Below are 17,770 nucleotides of genomic sequence, written 5' to 3'. Positions count from 1 at the left end.
CTTATTCCTTTTCACAGCACACGGAAAGGAGGTGGCTAAGGGACAGAAGTAACTGGCTGCTTGCAGGTCTGAATCTATAGCTACAGGAATGTGTTGCTCAAGAAGTTTGAAAGAGATTTGGATATGGCTGGGAGTAGGAGGGAAGGGCAAAGTATTTCTGGTGCTGAGAAAGAGAGGATAAAAAAAGTGAGATTACTGCAGCAGGAGAAAGAAGATTGAAAATCTGTAAATGTAGAAAATACAGATAAAGGGTGAGAGAGACAAGAAGCAAGATGGCATTTAGGTGCTGCAGGGCCAGGAATGCTATCTATCTCCTTGGTTTGCCATCTGGGAGTGCTCCTGGTGATTGCGGCTTGCTTCCTGCTAATGGATGGCGGTTGCTGTACAGGAATTCACTACTGCAGTGAGCATTAAAAACTGCAGTCCTTCCCTTGCATTGCTGAGTTTCCCAGATTAAACATTAAACATATTGTATAAATGTGTTTTTAAAAATAAAAGCTTTGATTTAAAATAAACCAGACTGCAGAGAGACTCAGCAATTGCCTTTGTTGTACACTGTGCAGCCTCCATTTTCCTATTTCTCTTTTTGCTATCCCTCCTACTTTCTTTTCTGTGTCACCTTTCAGATTTAACAGCTATCGTCTCAACAGCAATAGCTGCTCTATATTCAAAAGAATTTTTGAGAATCCTGAGCCCTGGCTGGTTATATAAAATCATGTATTTTAGTCCCAGAGTCTCAGTTTAAGCAAGTGTTTGACTGTGCAAAAAATTCTTTGCCATTTCTGACATGAATTTCTGGATGTACATCACTACCATCTAGTGGCAGAAAGAGTTACAACACCTAGTAGGCTCACAGGAAATGCCGGGGTTGACTTCAATAACCAAGATCCTTCAGCAGGAAGTTAGGTGTGGTCTGTAGGAGATATTTAAAAAAAAAAAAAAAAAAAAAAAAAAAAGAAGAAGAAAAAAAAAAGAAGGAAAAGACATGATGGAATTTAGCTGCAGTGTTCCTGAGTGCCATTCCAAACCCAGTAAGTGCAAGATTCTACACTGGTAATGAATTTTTAATTGTTTCCAGCAATATTAAGACAGAATTATGCCTTTTTAAAATATGTGTGACTAACAATAAAATCTAGCAGGATTCTGCAGCAGGACCACTTGCATTTTCCTAATTAACCCTTGCACTGCTGCCAGTCTGTGTATGTGTTCCAGCAGCAATTTGCTACAGACCATCCATGACAGAATGCCCCAGGTGCTTTTGCCTGCAGTGGAAGGGGTTGTTTGTAGGGAGACCTGCAGAAGTTGGGATGTGTGTGGATGTCTGTGTAGGTGTAAAGAGCCATTTGCATATGGATGAAAAGGAGGGGAAAGCATTGTGCTGCGGTTTATTTAGTAGGCTTCCAAAATCCGAATTTGTTGCTGCTATGCAAAAATATGTATATTTAGGAAAAGAATAAAATAGGATTTTCCAGATTGTATTTTAACTGTTGCATTATTTTAATGTGATAATCATTTCTTGGATATATTGACTTACAGAGAAGTTACTTTTTTATTGCATTTGCTGGATTTTTAATGCGCTTACTCAGGATGAAAAATGCGAAAAATAGTTGAAGGCTAAAGCAGAGGTAGTGTTTATGATTTCAGACTGAAGTATTTGCATTAGGAATATTTTTATTTGTTCTTTTTAACTGAGCTGTTTGGAGCTATTAAGAAGAAATGTTCTGCCCTTGTTAGTGAAAAGTTAAAAATGTTACTGTACATTCTGTATGGTATCAGTCCTAAAAGCGCGTTATCTAATGATTAAATACAATTTTTGTTTAATTCAGCAATTCTTCCAGTGCACAATGTGTTGCCAGGCAGGGGATCGGAATACAGGTGCTTGTGCCTGATTCCTTGTTTCCTGAGCTGGCAGCTCTGCAAAGGCAGCATATTTGTACCTGAACAGAAGGAGCATCTCATGTTGCTTTCAACTGAGCTCTCTGGCCTTAAGTGCCAGTAGTGGATTCTAAGAGTCATTTTTGGTCCTTTTAGCTAGAGGGATGGTTGGTTCAAGGTGCAGCTTAAGCAGGATAATAAAGATGTGAACTGACTGCATTCTCACTCCTCAACACTGATCCGTAAACAATTCAGAATTGCTGATGCCTTGCAGTGAATGTGCTGGAAAAATATCTCCTATTTTATTCATTACCCTTGAAAAAGAAAAGATGTTATTGTATTACATGTGACATTTTTATACACTTTTTTTGTTTTGTTTTTGCCAACCTACCTTCACAAGTATTAATAAAATTTTAAATTAAATGTTACCACCAAGAGGCAAGCTGCAAAGGAAAATGGTTTATCCTGAAATAAAGGCAAATGAAAGAAAAACAACTTCCTCTTGGTTGATAATTACTGTATTTAAGGAAGATGTCCCACAGAAATTTCTATGCAGGTATATTCTTTTACATTGTATGTGACTATGTTGCTCTGATTTTGTGTGTGTGTGTGTTTTTATATTTTTAGCACTTTTTTTATGAGGGAGGCTAAACAGTAATTAAGAGGTGCAGGATGAAAAGATGGCACAGTCAGTGCTGGTACCACCAGGACCTGACAGCTTCCGCTATTTCACAAGAGAATCACTTGCAGCTATTGAACAACGTATCAATGAAGAAAAAGCTAAAAAATCCAAACAAGAACGCAAAGATGACGATGATGAAGATGGCCCAAAGCCAAACAGCGACTTGGAGGCAGGAAAGACCCTGCCATTTATTTATGGCGATATACCTCCAGGAATGGTATCTGAGCCCTTGGAAGACCTGGACCCATATTACATCAATAAAAAAGTGAGTGTATTGTATCTTTCTGTGAAACTTTAAGAAAATTAAAATACAGCAGACTCACTTGGCAGGCTTAGCATTTCCACTGCTAGGGATCAAGTGTTTACCATTATTTTCTTTCTTTGGCAGAAATCTCAATTGTAAGAATAGAAGTTAGAAAGGCAAGTTTGTGGAATCCAGTCTGTAGGTAGAAGTGGATTCAGGTTCATTTTAATATATTTGGGATTTTATAAAAATTTGTAGCTTTCAGTGTTTTATTCACAGGAAGACTATTGAAAAAGTAGCACAAGGGCTATCTTCAGCATGCCATTTTTTCATTAATTGTTCTATAATACATGTGAGTAGCAGATCATTTTGGAGTCCATCTCAAAGGCAGCTAGACATCTTCTCCCTGATGTTCTTCATTGTCACATGGAAGACTTAGGCTACATTCTCTAGTTGCTAGGAAGGATATGGAAGTATGGAAAAGTAATTTCTCAGGATATATTGAAGGTCTTTCATTTTCATTCAGTCATTAGAGTGAACTTGGAACTTAGATACTCTGGGTGAAAAATTTTTCATATCTGGATTTATATTCCTCATCGATTGTTATCACAAAGGAGATGTTTGACAGAGGCAAATAAATAAAGAGAAGGTAGAAATTCATCTTGTAGTGTCCAGAAAGTTTTATGTAATTTTAAGGATACTCTATAGACATGTTCATTAAAAAAAAAAAAAAAAAAGTAAGAATACAAAAAATAAGAACACACACAATAAAACCTAGCAACAACTGTGAGGCCAAACACAGTAGTGCTACACTGTAGACTTTTATCCATCTGACCATGGGTTTCCTCCAGAATTCCATTCCTTCAGGTTTTGGCATAATATTTATTGTATTATTTTTATACTATCGTGGAACGTGGAAGAATTTTTAGGAAAAAAACCTGAATTAAGCAAAAAATAATAATAATAATTTAAATATTTTTACTACAAGAATTAAGGATGTGCTAAACAGAGACAACAGCTTTAAAATAAATCAGCTCTACCTTAAATGTTCATTGCAGAATTTCCAAAACTCAATTGGTTTATGGAGAATTTTGACTTAAATTTGAAAATTAGGTTTCCAACTAAATATTTCTTTCTATTCAGTTTACTCGAGTGGGTAATCCTGTGGAAGACCAGAAGTAAGGCAAAAGAAATTTGGGTCCAAATGCTGATTCCTTTCCTTCCTCCTTTCCCAGTTCCACAGTAGTAAAAATCTAAATTTGGTGCCAGAGATCGTTAAGTTATCATTGTCATGAGTTGGAAACCAGAAAAGTAATTCTGGAATTCTCTGTGCAAATGAAGTACACTCCTGAATTTCTTGCCCCTGAATTAGACATACATAGCAGTTGTCTTGTTTTTTTGCAAAAGCACAGTTTCTAGGTTTCTAGCTCAAGACATGAGACCCCAAATTACATGTTTTGCAATCATAATTTCTTCTAGTATTTTTCTTGCTGCTCTTTGTATACTTTTGAACATTCTTACTTGTGTATTTAGGTTAGATTGCATTTTAATTTTTCAATTTGTCTTGATAAGCCAGCATTGCTCAAATGGTGTATCATCAAATGTTGTGTCAGAGCAAAGGAAACTGAAGGCATGAAAAACTGATTTTGGAACAGAGTTTGTAAAACTCAGGGGAGAATATTAAGAGAGTTGAAAAACAGTGGTAGAAAAGATGCGACTTTAGAGATGAATTCTTTCTCCTTTACAGTTAAGAACCTAAGCATGGTCTGAGAATCAACATGTGTCTGTGTATCTGAACATATGTTTCATTTGGAAGAGCTAAAGTTCATGATTCCAAGCAAAGGGAGGACTTGTGTTTCCTGGATTTCATCTGCTGCATTTGGCGCACCTTCTCAGAAAGTAGAGTCTTTGAAAACACTGCCCTCTGATTCCAGCTGAGATAGATGATAGCTCCTGGCAATGCTCCAGTTTTTTTTATGGGTTATGTCCCTTTGGGCTTTTTACACCTGTCACAATGTTAGGTAGATCCTCATACCTTCAGTGAGAGTAAATTTTCACCCATGTTGGGAAAGAAAATAGAAATAGATAGGAATTTACCCAAATGCATGGATATCTAAATAATTTTTAAAAGCACTGCATGTTACATTAACGCTTAGGCTTTATACTTCTTTATTTCCCAGGTTTTAAGAAAACTGTTACATTTACATATATGTGTATATATATATGTATATATAGTGCTGGCAGTATACATGAATCATTGCTGAAACCATGGAGAGACAGTGAAAATACATAGATTATTGAATTCTGTATTAGGTAAAAGTAAAGCATGGTGTAAGAAAAGTAGACAGAGTTGCAGGTATGAAACTCTCACATGAAATAGTTACAGGGAGAAGCAATATGTTTATTATTTCTTGAATTACAGTGAAAACTATCCACCGTATTTATGTTATGACCAAAAACTGGTTATTGAACACTTGCAATTTCCTTTTTGTTATTTCACTTTTGAAAACCACATAATTCCATGGTACTATTGTCTTAGTACTTTGATGGTATGATAATTAATTCTGGTTATTTGATTAAGGAAATGCTGATGGTTTCATTAATCTTTTTTTTTTTTTTTTTTTTAATTACATGCACCAGTAGATATATTATAAGCTACAGAATGTATATTAGTGCCTCAATGTACCTGTCCTTATTTTCTAGCTAGCAATATCAGGATTGCTTATGATTTCTAAGTAAATTCTTAAGACATTTTAATGCAATTCTATTAATAGTAATTTGTCTAGAATCTGCTGTATGTGACTAGACAAGGGGATTCTGATTCTGAGATGGGCAAAGTGGCAGGTGCAAATAGAAGAGTTTGACCAAATATGATTAATGATGGAATGAAAATGATTCAGGGTTTGACCTTGTAAACTGTAACTTGTTGGTGTCCTTTAAGTGTAATTTTTAATTCCGTGTTTCTTTTTCCAGACCTTCATAGTATTGAATAAAGGGAAGGCAATTTTCCGATTCAGTGCCACCTCTGCCCTGTACATGTTAACTCCTTTCAATCCTCTTAGAAAAATAGCTATTAAGATTTTGGTACATTCATATCCTTTTCAAGTGGTCAGTTAAAAACTGTAGTCAATGAGATGTTGCTTAGTGTTTAAATCATTCACTGGCATGTGTCCAGAGCTGATATGATCTGTGGTGCTTTGTCTGTCTTCTTTCTATTGTTTCTCTCCTCTGTTCTTTTTCTTTTCCCCTTTTTTGTTTGTTATTGCTGGATCATACTATAGCAACATCAGGAGACAACCAGTCATCTTTGTTTACAGTTTCTTCCTCTTCCTTCTTCTTCCACCTCCTTTTTTTCTTCCTTTCCTCTCATTTTCCATGTAATCCTCAAACTTTTTTTCATCTTTTCACTTCCACCACATTTTTTACAAACTGCAGGTATATTCCAAAATATTTTCAGTTCATCACCAACACCTTGTGTTAAAATGAAATCTTTGATCCCAGCTATGTACTTGCTTGAATTTTTAGTGAAAATCTTGTTTCATTATTCCTTTTCATTTTCTGATTCAGATCCAAATTGAAAGCTAGTTTGATAGAACAGCTTAGGTTTCTTATTTGCATTCTCAGCCCTATGTACCTGTCTATTCCTTCATTATTATTGCTTTATGCACTTGTAACCTTATAAACTTTTATTTCTGTCTAAGTAGGTTGGATTCTCCACATTATAGGTAGAGATTTACAAAGCTAAGTAGTCATAATGACAAACCTATCACTTTGTCTTTCGCAGTGTTTTGATATATGAATAAAATAGGCATGCTCACAGTTGTTAGGATTTCCCAGTTCCACAGTGATAAAAGTCTAAATTTGGTGCTGGAGATCTTTAAGTTATCATATTGTGGTCTGATCCCAGACACTGATACAAGTTCAATGAGGGCTTTGACTTCAGTAAATCTGATTACTTAAGAAGCATATACAAATGTTTGCACACTAATATTTCACAAGAGTCTAACATAAACACATTGAAATCAGAGTTTGTTTTTGAGTGCTTTTTTTGGTTGTAGGTTTTTTTATTTTTTTGGTAGCATTACATAGAGGGGTCTTAGGATCACATAGAATAACACTTGGAAGGATTCTATTATACCTCTGGTGTAATGGAGGTTTGATAAATGTGATTGTATCATAAATGCTGGATAGTGTTATCAGTGGCAAATGACTTCGTTCAAAAGACAACACTGTGTAGTCGGTATTCACTTGCTAGTGGTGTCACTACAAATAATTATTTGACAGTTATGTGACACTCCATAGCTTGTAACAAGCAATTAGATGGAGTAACGGAAGATTGTAGAACTGAGATGGTGGTGAATAGTTGGAGTGACCAAAGTCAAAATATTAAAAAACTTTGTTTAATATTTTGGGAAGGTATAGTCCAGTTATTTCTCCCTGATGAAAGCATAGTGAGGATTTTGAGAGGCTATTTCATCATAAAGGACTTTGAAAGCTGATTTAAACATAGGCTTTAAGTACTTATTCTGTGCTATGTTTTAAAATGGTGTCTTTTCTCTTGTGCTCTTTTCAATATGAATTGTATAGCAAGAAGGTACCTTCTGATGAAAAGATTTGAGATACATCTACAGATGTGAAAGTCCCTGCTAACTGTAATGCCATAATTTGACAGTTCAGAAGTCAGAGGTATTTACTGTTGCTTGAAGTTTTTACTTTATTTTTGGTTAATGTAGACATACAAAGAAAACGTGAGGGGAACATCACAATACTTACCACACCATAATACTCAGATTTCTAGACTGTAGCAGCATGGAAACCTGCATTTTAGTTAGAGAAATTAAAGCTTTTCTAAAAACAAGCTTTGCTATCTTTCTAATTTTTGGTGATGGTGCCATCATGTGGACATTTTATGCTTCATCTGTGTGATTGGTTTTCATTTTTGTGTTCCTGTTTTTGTCTCCAATAATGTATTAGCCCTGAAATTGAAGGTTTGTAACTACAGAGCAGTTCTGTCAAAATCAGTGAAAGAGTTTATAGCATGGAATTGTTCTAAGATTTTCTTTAGGATTTTTTGTTTTTGTTTTTTAGAATAAAATGTGACTTGTTCTCTACCACTTTTTATATAGCAAAAATGTATTTATAAAAAGCAAATGCAGATAAAATAATTTTCTCACAAATTTATCTATTCTCTCTATTAAAATGTGCCAACTAGCTTTCCATATATGTATATATTATAACAAACAAATTTTTGATATGTGCCAAATTTTATGGTGAAAATTAAAGGAAAGAAGTGAAGAAAATGTACCTTTCATTGTTTTATTTGCAAGAACTAGATGGTATTTGTCTAGATCCATCCAATAAAAACACTTTTTTGGTGTTATTCCACTAAATTAGAAGCCACTACTTTCAACGTTTACGTTATTATTTAAAAAGAGAAAAGCCATCTATGGTGTTGTTTTTTTTCTGTATGTATATATTTCAATTTTTCTAATTTTTAGTGTGTGATTGTCCTAACTTTATGGAAGTGACTATGAAAGCACTATGCTCAGTGCTTTTTTTTGAGTGTCAGCATTACAGTGAAGGGATAAATATCTCCTGATACTGGATATCTGCCAGACCAGGATCTTGTTTGATATTCTTTAAATGAGATTTTCTGGCTTACATTCCTTAACTCTTAACCCACATTATTCAGCATGCTTATCATGTGCACTATTTTGACCAACTGTGTGTTTATGACCATGAGTAACCCTCCTGACTGGACAAAGAATGTAGAGTAAGTGAAATGGATTTTCTTTGAATTATGTTCAATCATCTGAAATAAACTGCTGTTAATGATGGTACACTAATAAGGATAACAGCTACTGACAGCAGCTACTTTGTAACATGTTTTGAACACCCATTCAGATGCTAACTTCTTCTGTGTAATATTAAATCAGTACATTTTACAACACTTCCTTCATTAAGAAAAGTTCAGTTTGCATTCTCTGTTTGCAGTATTAGATGGGTAACGTAGGAACAGGATTCTAGTCTTTCAACTATGTAAAAAGGTGGATGCATTGCAGGAACTGGTGTAGATAAAGGGTGCATTAAAGATGATCTGTTATTGAATGTTTTCTTTTTTAATGAAAAATAAGCTTTTTCAAAAGTGTCTCAATGATTGGCTAGTCCTCCCATAGGAAATAGCAGTTAGAAAGAGAAAAATTCCAATCTGGCATCAACCCCAGTCACCAATATGCACAAAATGTATATTTTGTGACTGTTCCAAGGCAGTGCAAAATAATGCTCTTTATGATGCTTTATGTAGAAACATCTTATGCTTCTGATGCAACTTCACTTCTATCTGATTTAGATGATAAGTACATGTTTAATCTTCAGTAATCAGCTGTGAAATCATAGAACAATTAAAGTCAGTGCAGGCATTCTCATTTTGAATTGCGTATGAACATATATGTATTCAGGATATCTAGCATATAGTATTTATGAATAAATACAGCTGGCTCGAATATTTATTCATGTCATATTGTGCCCTGTTCTATGGGAAAAAGTTTTTTGTTAGTGACTGAACTGAAAAATACCATAGGAAAATTGGTTTCAGGTTGATTGCGTCTGAAAACCAGTATGAGCCTTTTAAACAGTTTAACTTGAAACAATCTGTTTTACCTTCTTTTCCATTAAAAATAGAAATGAAACTAAATTTCAAAAAAGTGTCATTTGGAGATAGAAAATTGAAATGACTCAGAATGCCAGAACTAAGCATTTATACTTTTTGTGTTTCAGCAAACTTTATTTAGTCAAAAAAAGCACTAAATTTCATTGGAATCTGTAAAAAGTTTTGATTGGTCTTGCACAGGATTTTGCATCTGGAAACATTGATTTTGTTCCAGTACTATGCTAAGGGTGAACTACTGGGTACAGCTACTCTAACAAAGTGAATGAGGGCTGATGAGATTTGACACATTGCCAGGTCATGGTACTCTACAACATTTCAGCATAAAAATAATACAGAAGAAATTAATATTAAGACTGGAAGCAACTTCTGAAATCATGACTTTATATGTTTTTTCTTGTAACATAGAATTAGGTTGGACATAAATATATTCCAATGAAGTAACAGGGAATTTTGCAACTGACTCGTTTGCATAGATTATAGCATTTGAAACTCAATTTATGGATTGTTATGTAGTCTTTTAATCATAGTTTGATTCTTCTCCTTTAAGGAAGAAATTCTGCAGATGTTTAAAGCTGGTTATATCTATTAAATTCTTACGCTACTGAAAGAGCAGAAAACGGGACGAGAGAGCATACTATTTAGGGATAACATGAGTATGTTTCTATAAACTCTATCTTGCGTTTTTCCTCAGATACACATTTACTGGAATTTATACCTTTGAGTCACTTATTAAAATTCTTGCAAGGGGCTTCTGCTTAGAAGATTTTACATTTCTTCGAGACCCATGGAACTGGCTAGATTTCACTGTCATTACATTTGCGTAAGTCTTCTGTTTGTTTTGGATTGTTTTTTGTTGGTTCTTTTTTTTAATCTTTCAGATAGGATGAACTTAGTGACTAAAAATTGCCTGATATTTTGTCAACCAGAACATTTGGAGCCTGGACTTCCTGCAGTTTCAACATGTTTCTTCTACCTCTTTTACACATTTTAGTATTTCTAACTGAGCATGTGCTGCAGAGGCCAACGTTGTGTGTCAGCCCGTTAGGATTGTGAATGCCATCAGCCTGAACTGTTCATATCCTGTCTTCTTTCTGCATATCAGAATTAAAGGAATCATTTTGACTTCCTACTAGAAGCTGACAAAATTAGGTTTCAAAAACAAGTCAGTGTGGCTTATTTTGATAAATTAATTTAATTTTACGATCAGAAGGACATTTATAACACAGGCAAAATACAGTGAACGGTGAAAAGGTCTTTATCAAAGACCCAAGCAATAAGGATAAAATCTGCCTCAATTCTGAGTAACTGTGATTTAATCCTACAGGTATGTAACAGAATTTGTAAACCTAGGCAATGTTTCAGCTCTTCGAACTTTCAGAGTATTGAGAGCTTTGAAAACTATTTCTGTAATCCCAGGTAAGACGTAGTTGGTGTGAGGTGTTAGGCCCCTCGTTTCTCCAACTGTTATTTGTGTGCTGTCATTGTGTTTGTGTGTGAACTCCCCTATTACAGATATGTGACAGAGTTTGTGGACCTGGGCAATGTCTCAGCGTTGAGAACATTCAGAGTTCTCCGAGCTTTGAAAACAATATCAGTCATTCCAGGTGAGAGCTAGGTTAAACACTGAGGCTGACTGTTGTTCCACAGAGGCTATACTCACATTTTTGAAGCATAAGCCTTGTTTGCTACACATTTTTAATAAAATAAAAAAGCAGGAATCAAGACATAACTTCATTTAAATTGATTTTTGCTTTTTTTAATTAGCTGCATTTTCTTTTTAAAAGTCAGCCTTTGAGTTTAACAAACACTTGCATGAGATATTTGCAGTAAACAGCCTTTATGATTTGCATCTTATGACATCAAGCTTTCCTTTATATGTTTTAACTGTAAGTTAATTTTAAGCTTTCATATTGATGCAAATGTTCTCATTTATTGCAGGCACTTGATATACAACTTTAACTGAGTTTCAAATGTCATGTACAAAAAATTAAATTCCAAAAGGATAGCATGGGCCTTGCATGGGGAATTATTTTAAAGATGTCTTTCTTCTCCAAACCATCAGCCCTCTCATATCATCAGAGGTTATCTTTAAAATTTGAATTTATTACAACTTTATAACAGGTTTATAAATGCAGAACAATTTTAAATGGTTCATGTAAGAAAGGTTTGGGCAAGAAGCATCGCCAAAAGCAAACAGTACTTTCCTATGTAGGGTGGAGGTATAGCATGAATAATAAAATCACTTGTTTTGGCATAAAGAATATGTTTGGTAACATCTACTTTTATTTCTGTACACTCTGAAATAAGCATAAACTTACAGCTTTTCATTCATCTTCACAAGTAATCAATCTTTTAACAGATACTATTGTATCACAAACATTAGACTCATTTATTTATCATTTTGCATGAAATCTTTATCAGAAAAAATCACATGATTTTTTTATGTGTGTAGTATCTGCTTAGTATCATAATAAAGATCCTTCCTCTTTGCAGGCTTGAAGACTATTGTGGGAGCCCTAATTCAGTCTGTGAAGAAGCTTTCGGATGTTATGATCCTGACTGTCTTTTGTCTGAGTGTATTTGCACTAATAGGGCTGCAGCTGTTCATGGGCAACTTGAGGAATAAATGCCTACAGTGGCCTCCAGACAATTCTACTTTTGAAACAACTGTTATTACCTACTTTAATAGCTCTATAGGTGAAAACGGTACATTTATTAATACAACGATGACAATATTTAACTGGGATGAATACATAGAAGACAAAAGTAAGAATCCATTATATTAACTACTTCATTGTTTTTTTTTCTGAAAAAATTTGAAACAGATGCAAAAGCATATGAATATATTTTCATTTAAAATGGTGTAACCTACCCAAAAGGCATAAAAGCACTCATAGTTTTAACAGCTCAGATTCATTTAAAAAGCACACCTGGCATAGTAAATAAAGCAACCATCATACTGTAGTTTAACATAATATTGTACTAGATACCTATGTGTGTATATATATATATATATATTTAACCTTCTACTGATTATGATTTTTGGAGTAAATCCTAAAGCTTTGAAGAAAAAGGCATGAATATTGAATCTGATGCCTGTATCCCTGAAAGTTAGGAAGCCTCAGTTTAACACCTAAATGCTTTTGGATTAAAGTATCATAAACTACCTTATAATCTTTTAATATACTTATCATCTCAGCATGCTAGTAGTATCTTAGAAATGTAGGCTTGAAAAAGATTTTGGATGATCACCCATCCTTAAAAATCTCTGGAAAAGATCCTTTTTCTTTTCCCTCCTTTCTTTTCCTCTCCTTTCTTTTCTTCTCTGTTGACATAAATCCAAGTGCTTTCAGACCAGCTTGTCAGTTGTAAAAGTCATTCTAAATTTTGATCATCTTCTTTCCTAGCTTGATATCTTCAGAATACTTGATGTATTTTTTTGTATTATTTCATGCCTTGAGTTGCTAATGAAACTTGCTATAAAACAGATCCTTTAACGATCTTAAAAAAAAAAAATCCTCTGAATTATTTTTGAAGTATTTTCTGATCATTCAAGCTGGAACATATCTTCTTTATTTGCTTCAGAAAGTGTCATGTATAACTTGTCTCTGGGGCTATTATCCTGTTAGTAAGTTGGCAAAGGAGAAGAGAGGAATGGTTTTATGTATGCCATATATTTGATAAAGTTGTATTGACTATTTCTTTATCATTATCTTGTTATTTAAAAATTGATATATATGTATATACTTTTCTTTTTTTTCTAAAATACTGGGCTGACAGTTAAGCTGAGCTGATTTGATAGTTTATCTGGATCCTTTGCTTAACAGTGGAGGAGCTGTGGCACATAGGAATGTGAATTACACACACACATAATGTTTAAAATCCATCTCATTGCCTGTCTGCATTTTTACACTCATTATGAGTGTGAGTAAATCTCTCACAGGGAATAACTATATGAGTACCTAAATATCTGCAAACCTACTGCCTCTTACCTGATGTCAGGGAATAGACTGCAGATGCAGAACTGATGTGCACAGTCTCTCTCTTTAAAATAGGCACATTTTTTGCTGTCTCCATCATATCCTGGTAGTGTAGAGTAGAAAAAGTCCTTGGGAACTGGTTGCAATTCCTTGCTTGTCTTTTTAGTGTTAGCCCTGAGATAGTTCATGCCAGCTAAGCTAATCCATGCCAGCTGGCGGTGAATCTCAAGGAACCATCTGCTTTCCGGGGAACAGCGAGAGCATGCCTAATTATGGCAACTTCAGTTTAATATGTCACCCCACCCAAAATTTCCACTAGAGATTCCCATTTTTTTGCCATATAAATCTCAAACAGGCAATTGACGACAAACTGATTTTTCCTTTTTACATCACAGCAGAAAAGAGAAAGGGTGGGAGAGGGTGGGAAAGGAGAACAGCAGGAGCAGGAGAAGGAGAGAGAGAAAGAAAGGATGTTCCAGAGACTTTTTAGTCTTCCATCTCACTGAATTAATTTTGAACCCTGTTTTGATAGTTAGCAATGTTCTGTTCAGTAGTTCTGTTAGTTTAACAGAATGTAGTTTTCAAGTACAGACTTCTGTAACAGAATTACATATATTATCTTTCATGTACAATAAAAGCTTGATCTCTCCTCCACTGTTCAAGTCAAGATCCGGTTAACAATTTCTTGTGCATGTTGTTATGTGCAATGCTTTCACGCTGCAAAAAGTTCCATGATTTTTCAAATAATATTCAAGTATGTAACTAATAGTTATAAGAAGTAGCTCTAAGTGATATATATATATAAAATTACATGAACAAAGTCAAGATATTGACCTCATTGTTTTTCTTGCTTTTATGGTATTTGTTTATTCATTTGCTGACATATACAATTTATTAAGCCAATAGCTGTATCTTATTCATTTGTATAGGCTACTGAGAATTACACGTACAATTGCCTTTCTATTCTCTAAAGAAAGACCAACTTTAAGACTCTGCAAAACATCATTTTCCTGTCAAATCAGTACTTCCCTTTTTTTTTTCTTCTTTTTTTTTTTCCTTCTTTTCTGATCATCATATATCACAATTAAACTGTTAGCTCTGCTTATTTCTTTAAAGTGTAAAAGTTTTAGTCATAGCTCAAATTCCCTAGGTCTTTTTCATAATCTTTTTTCTTTTTTTTAAAAACAGATCATTTCTACTTCTTGGAAGGACAAAATGATGCTCTGCTGTGTGGCAATAGCTCAGATGCAGGGTAAGAAAATCATTTTTCATTGTGTGTCAAGAAGGAAAGCTACTTAGAATTGGTCAGGTGGCTAACTAAAGTATCAGCTGTACCATAGAGTTTCAAATTACCAACATTTTGGAATATGAAACTATACCTAAATGTAACCATTTATGTGATTTGAGTTTACACAGGCAATTTCTTCAGCATCTCAGACTAATTTTGTAAAGGTAATCTCATGAATACTGTGTGCATAAAAGTTACTGCCAGCTGGCTGACAATTTACTATTAGCTGTGCTAGATGGCAATCTTCTCTTGTGCTGATGGAGACGTGTTGATAAGAAAAATTGTGGGGAAGGATAGATTACTATTAGCTATATTATTATAGCAATGAAATATCAGTAGGAAATGAAATTAAAAATTGAACACCACTAGGATTTTTTATCTTAGGTATGTAGAATAAAGTTTTACTTGTTAAAAATTTCATTTGCAACAGGTACTCCTGAACAATTTTGTGATTTTTATAGCATATCGTAATCTAGAGTAGTTGTTAAAAATAGCATTTCCTCTTCTTTTGTAGTCAATGTCCAGAAGGATATATATGTGTGAAAGCTGGTAGAAACCCCAACTATGGCTACACAAGTTTTGATACATTCAGTTGGGCATTCTTGTCACTGTTTCGATTGATGACTCAGGACTTTTGGGAGAATCTTTACCAGCTGGTGAGGACTTATTAAAATAAACAGCACCATCACCAATACCATTGCTACATAGTATTTGCATAGTTCTTTTCATTCACATGTACCTGAGATCTTTGGGACACAAATCATCTTTTATTTCATATATGCAAGTTATCTAAAACAATAGGGGCCTTAGATTTCTGTGTTCTTCTCCATACATAATAAGAAATAATTTTTAAGAATTATTGTTTCTTTTCACAAATAAGTAAATGAACTTGTTAATGCTTCTTGCCCAAACATGCTGCAGATAGATGGTAGCTAAATTGATTTGCAGTCTAGTAGAAATATGTTGTCTTTGAGAAGGTTACATCTTGTCCCTAAAATACACACATCCTTAACCTAAAGGACTGTGATATTGTGCAGGATGTCATATTGTATACTGCATTGTCTTTGTGGCACTGTAGTTTGGATCTGATTAGACAAGAAGGTAAGATACTGGCTAGCAGCCCCATTACTGTTAAAGTAGCTTAAAGGTTTAAAGGCTATAATAAAAAGATATAATGGAGGCAGCAACTCCTATAAGAGATTTTCATTAGTAGAAGTTCTTAATTATTTTAATAATTATTTCTTTATTATTTATACTACTGAATCATAGTCAGCTGTACCATAACAGACACAAAACTTGGATTTTTGCACATATAGCTACGATGTAATATTAACTAGTTGTACGTGGAAAAATTAACATAATCATCTTGTGATAAAACGGAGAAATTTTACAATGTATTTCTAATCTATACGATAGATGCTACCAGATTATCTAACAGTGTGTAAAAGTCTTCTAAAATCTTTATTATCTCTTTTTTCCCAGACACTGCGTGCTGCTGGGAAAACATACATGATATTTTTTGTTTTGGTCATTTTCCTGGGCTCTTTCTACCTGATTAATTTGATCCTGGCTGTGGTTGCCATGGCCTATGAAGAACAAAATCAAGCAACCATGGAAGAAGCAGAACAGAAAGAAGCAGAATTTCAGCAAATGCTGGAACAACTGAAAAAGCAACAGGAAGAAGCTCAGGTATCCTTGTAAAATAAAACGGCCTTTTCCACACACGATTGCAATTGGATGTTCACATATGAGAATAGTTTCAGTCACCCACTCCCAAATATTACCTCCTATCTTATATATCACTTTTTCTGTGGTCTTGAATAAACTTGAACTTCCGGGCTGTAGTGACCATGCAGTAGTTGAGTTCACGCTCCGGAGTGACATGAAACAGGCAAAAAGTAAAATTGGAAAGCTAAACTTTAGAAAAGCAAAATTCCAGCTCTTCAGGGAGATAGTCAACAAAACACCTTGGGAAACTGTCCTCATGGGCAAGGGGCGAAGCAGAGCTCACAGATCTTCAAGGAGACGTTCCTCAGTGTACAAGAGCTCTCCATCCACAGATGGAGCAAGTCAGGAAAGGAAGGCAAGAGACTGGCATGGCTGAACTGGGACCTGCTGGTCAATCTGAAGAGCCAGAAGAAAATGCACAGGCAATGGAAAAAGGGAAAAGTACCGTGGGAAGAATTAAGGAAGCTGCAAGGTTGTGTAAGGATGGGGTCATGAAAGCCAAGGCCCAACTTGGACTGAACTTGACAAAAGATGCCAGAAAGAAGAAGAAAGGCTTCTACAGGTACCTCAACCAGAAAAGAAAAGGTCTGGAGGGCATACGCCCCTAGTGAGTGACACAGGCAATCTGGTAACAACAGACAAGGAGAAGGCTGAGGTACTTCACAACTTTTATGCCTTGGTCTTCTCTGATAACTGCTCTCCACACAGCCCTCAAACATCACCAAGCTGCAGGATGCAGATGACACACAAGAGGGATGGGATGCTATCCTGAGGGGCCTATACAAGCTTGAGCAGTGGGCTCAAGTGAACCTCATGAGGGTCAACAAATCCAAATGCAAGAGCCTGCACCTGGGTTGAGGCAACCCGCAGTACCAATACAAGCTGGGGGATGAAAGGACTGAGTGCACCTCTGCTGCAAAAGACCCGATGTACTGGTGGATGGGAAACCAGACATGAGCCAGCAATGTACCCTCTCAGCTCAGAAAGCCAACTATATCCTAGGCTGCATCAAAAGAAGCATAGCCAGGGCAAGGGAGGTGATCCTGCTCCTCTACTCCGTGCTGGCGAGACCTCACCTGGAGTACTGTGTCCAGATATGGAGTCCTTAGTACAGGAGAGATGTTAACCTGTTGGAGCACATCCAGAGAAGAGCCACAAAAATGATCCACAGAATGGAATACCTCTCCTATGAGGACAGGCTGAGAGCTGGGGCTCATTTGCCTGGAGAAGGCTCTGAGGTGACTTGATAGAAGCCTTTCAGTGTCTAAGGATACTGAAGGAGCTAAAGGAAAGAAGGGGACAG

General features: G+C 35.3%; 1 protein-coding gene across 4 annotated transcripts in view; it reads left to right on the top strand.

Moving 5' to 3' along the window:
- Nucleotides 1–705: 705 nt before the first annotated feature.
- Nucleotides 706–17,770, top strand: part of SCN2A (sodium voltage-gated channel alpha subunit 2) — a 57,379-nt gene continuing 40,314 nt past the window's right edge. Inside the window, exons 1-10 of one of the 4 annotated variants that reach the window (XM_085227751.1) lie at nucleotides 706–1,031; nucleotides 2,503–2,822; nucleotides 5,775–5,895; nucleotides 8,487–8,574; nucleotides 10,163–10,291; nucleotides 10,984–11,075; nucleotides 11,965–12,237; nucleotides 14,640–14,703; nucleotides 15,254–15,395; nucleotides 16,222–16,428. In XM_085227751.1, the coding sequence (XP_085083877.1) occupies nucleotides 2,556–2,822; nucleotides 5,775–5,895; nucleotides 8,487–8,574; nucleotides 10,163–10,291; nucleotides 10,984–11,075; nucleotides 11,965–12,237; nucleotides 14,640–14,703; nucleotides 15,254–15,395; nucleotides 16,222–16,428 (1,383 nt within the window). In that variant the 5' untranslated portion in view covers nucleotides 706–1,031; nucleotides 2,503–2,555. Of the gene's footprint in view, nucleotides 1,032–2,502; nucleotides 2,823–5,774; nucleotides 5,896–8,486; nucleotides 8,575–10,162; nucleotides 10,292–10,983; nucleotides 11,076–11,964; nucleotides 12,238–14,639; nucleotides 14,704–15,253; nucleotides 15,396–16,221; nucleotides 16,429–17,770 lie in introns of those variants that run through there. The other 3 variants (XM_085227752.1, XM_085227754.1, XM_019617148.2) reach the window with 3 other exon arrangements.

The sequence above is a fragment of the Meleagris gallopavo genome, chromosome 7 (genome assembly GCF_905368555.1).
Source record: "Meleagris gallopavo chromosome 7, MGAL_WU_HG_1.1, whole genome shotgun sequence".
In the NCBI taxonomy this organism is placed as follows: Eukaryota; Metazoa; Chordata; class Aves; order Galliformes; family Phasianidae; genus Meleagris; species Meleagris gallopavo.
This window is presented reverse-complemented; position numbering and strand designations above follow the sequence as displayed.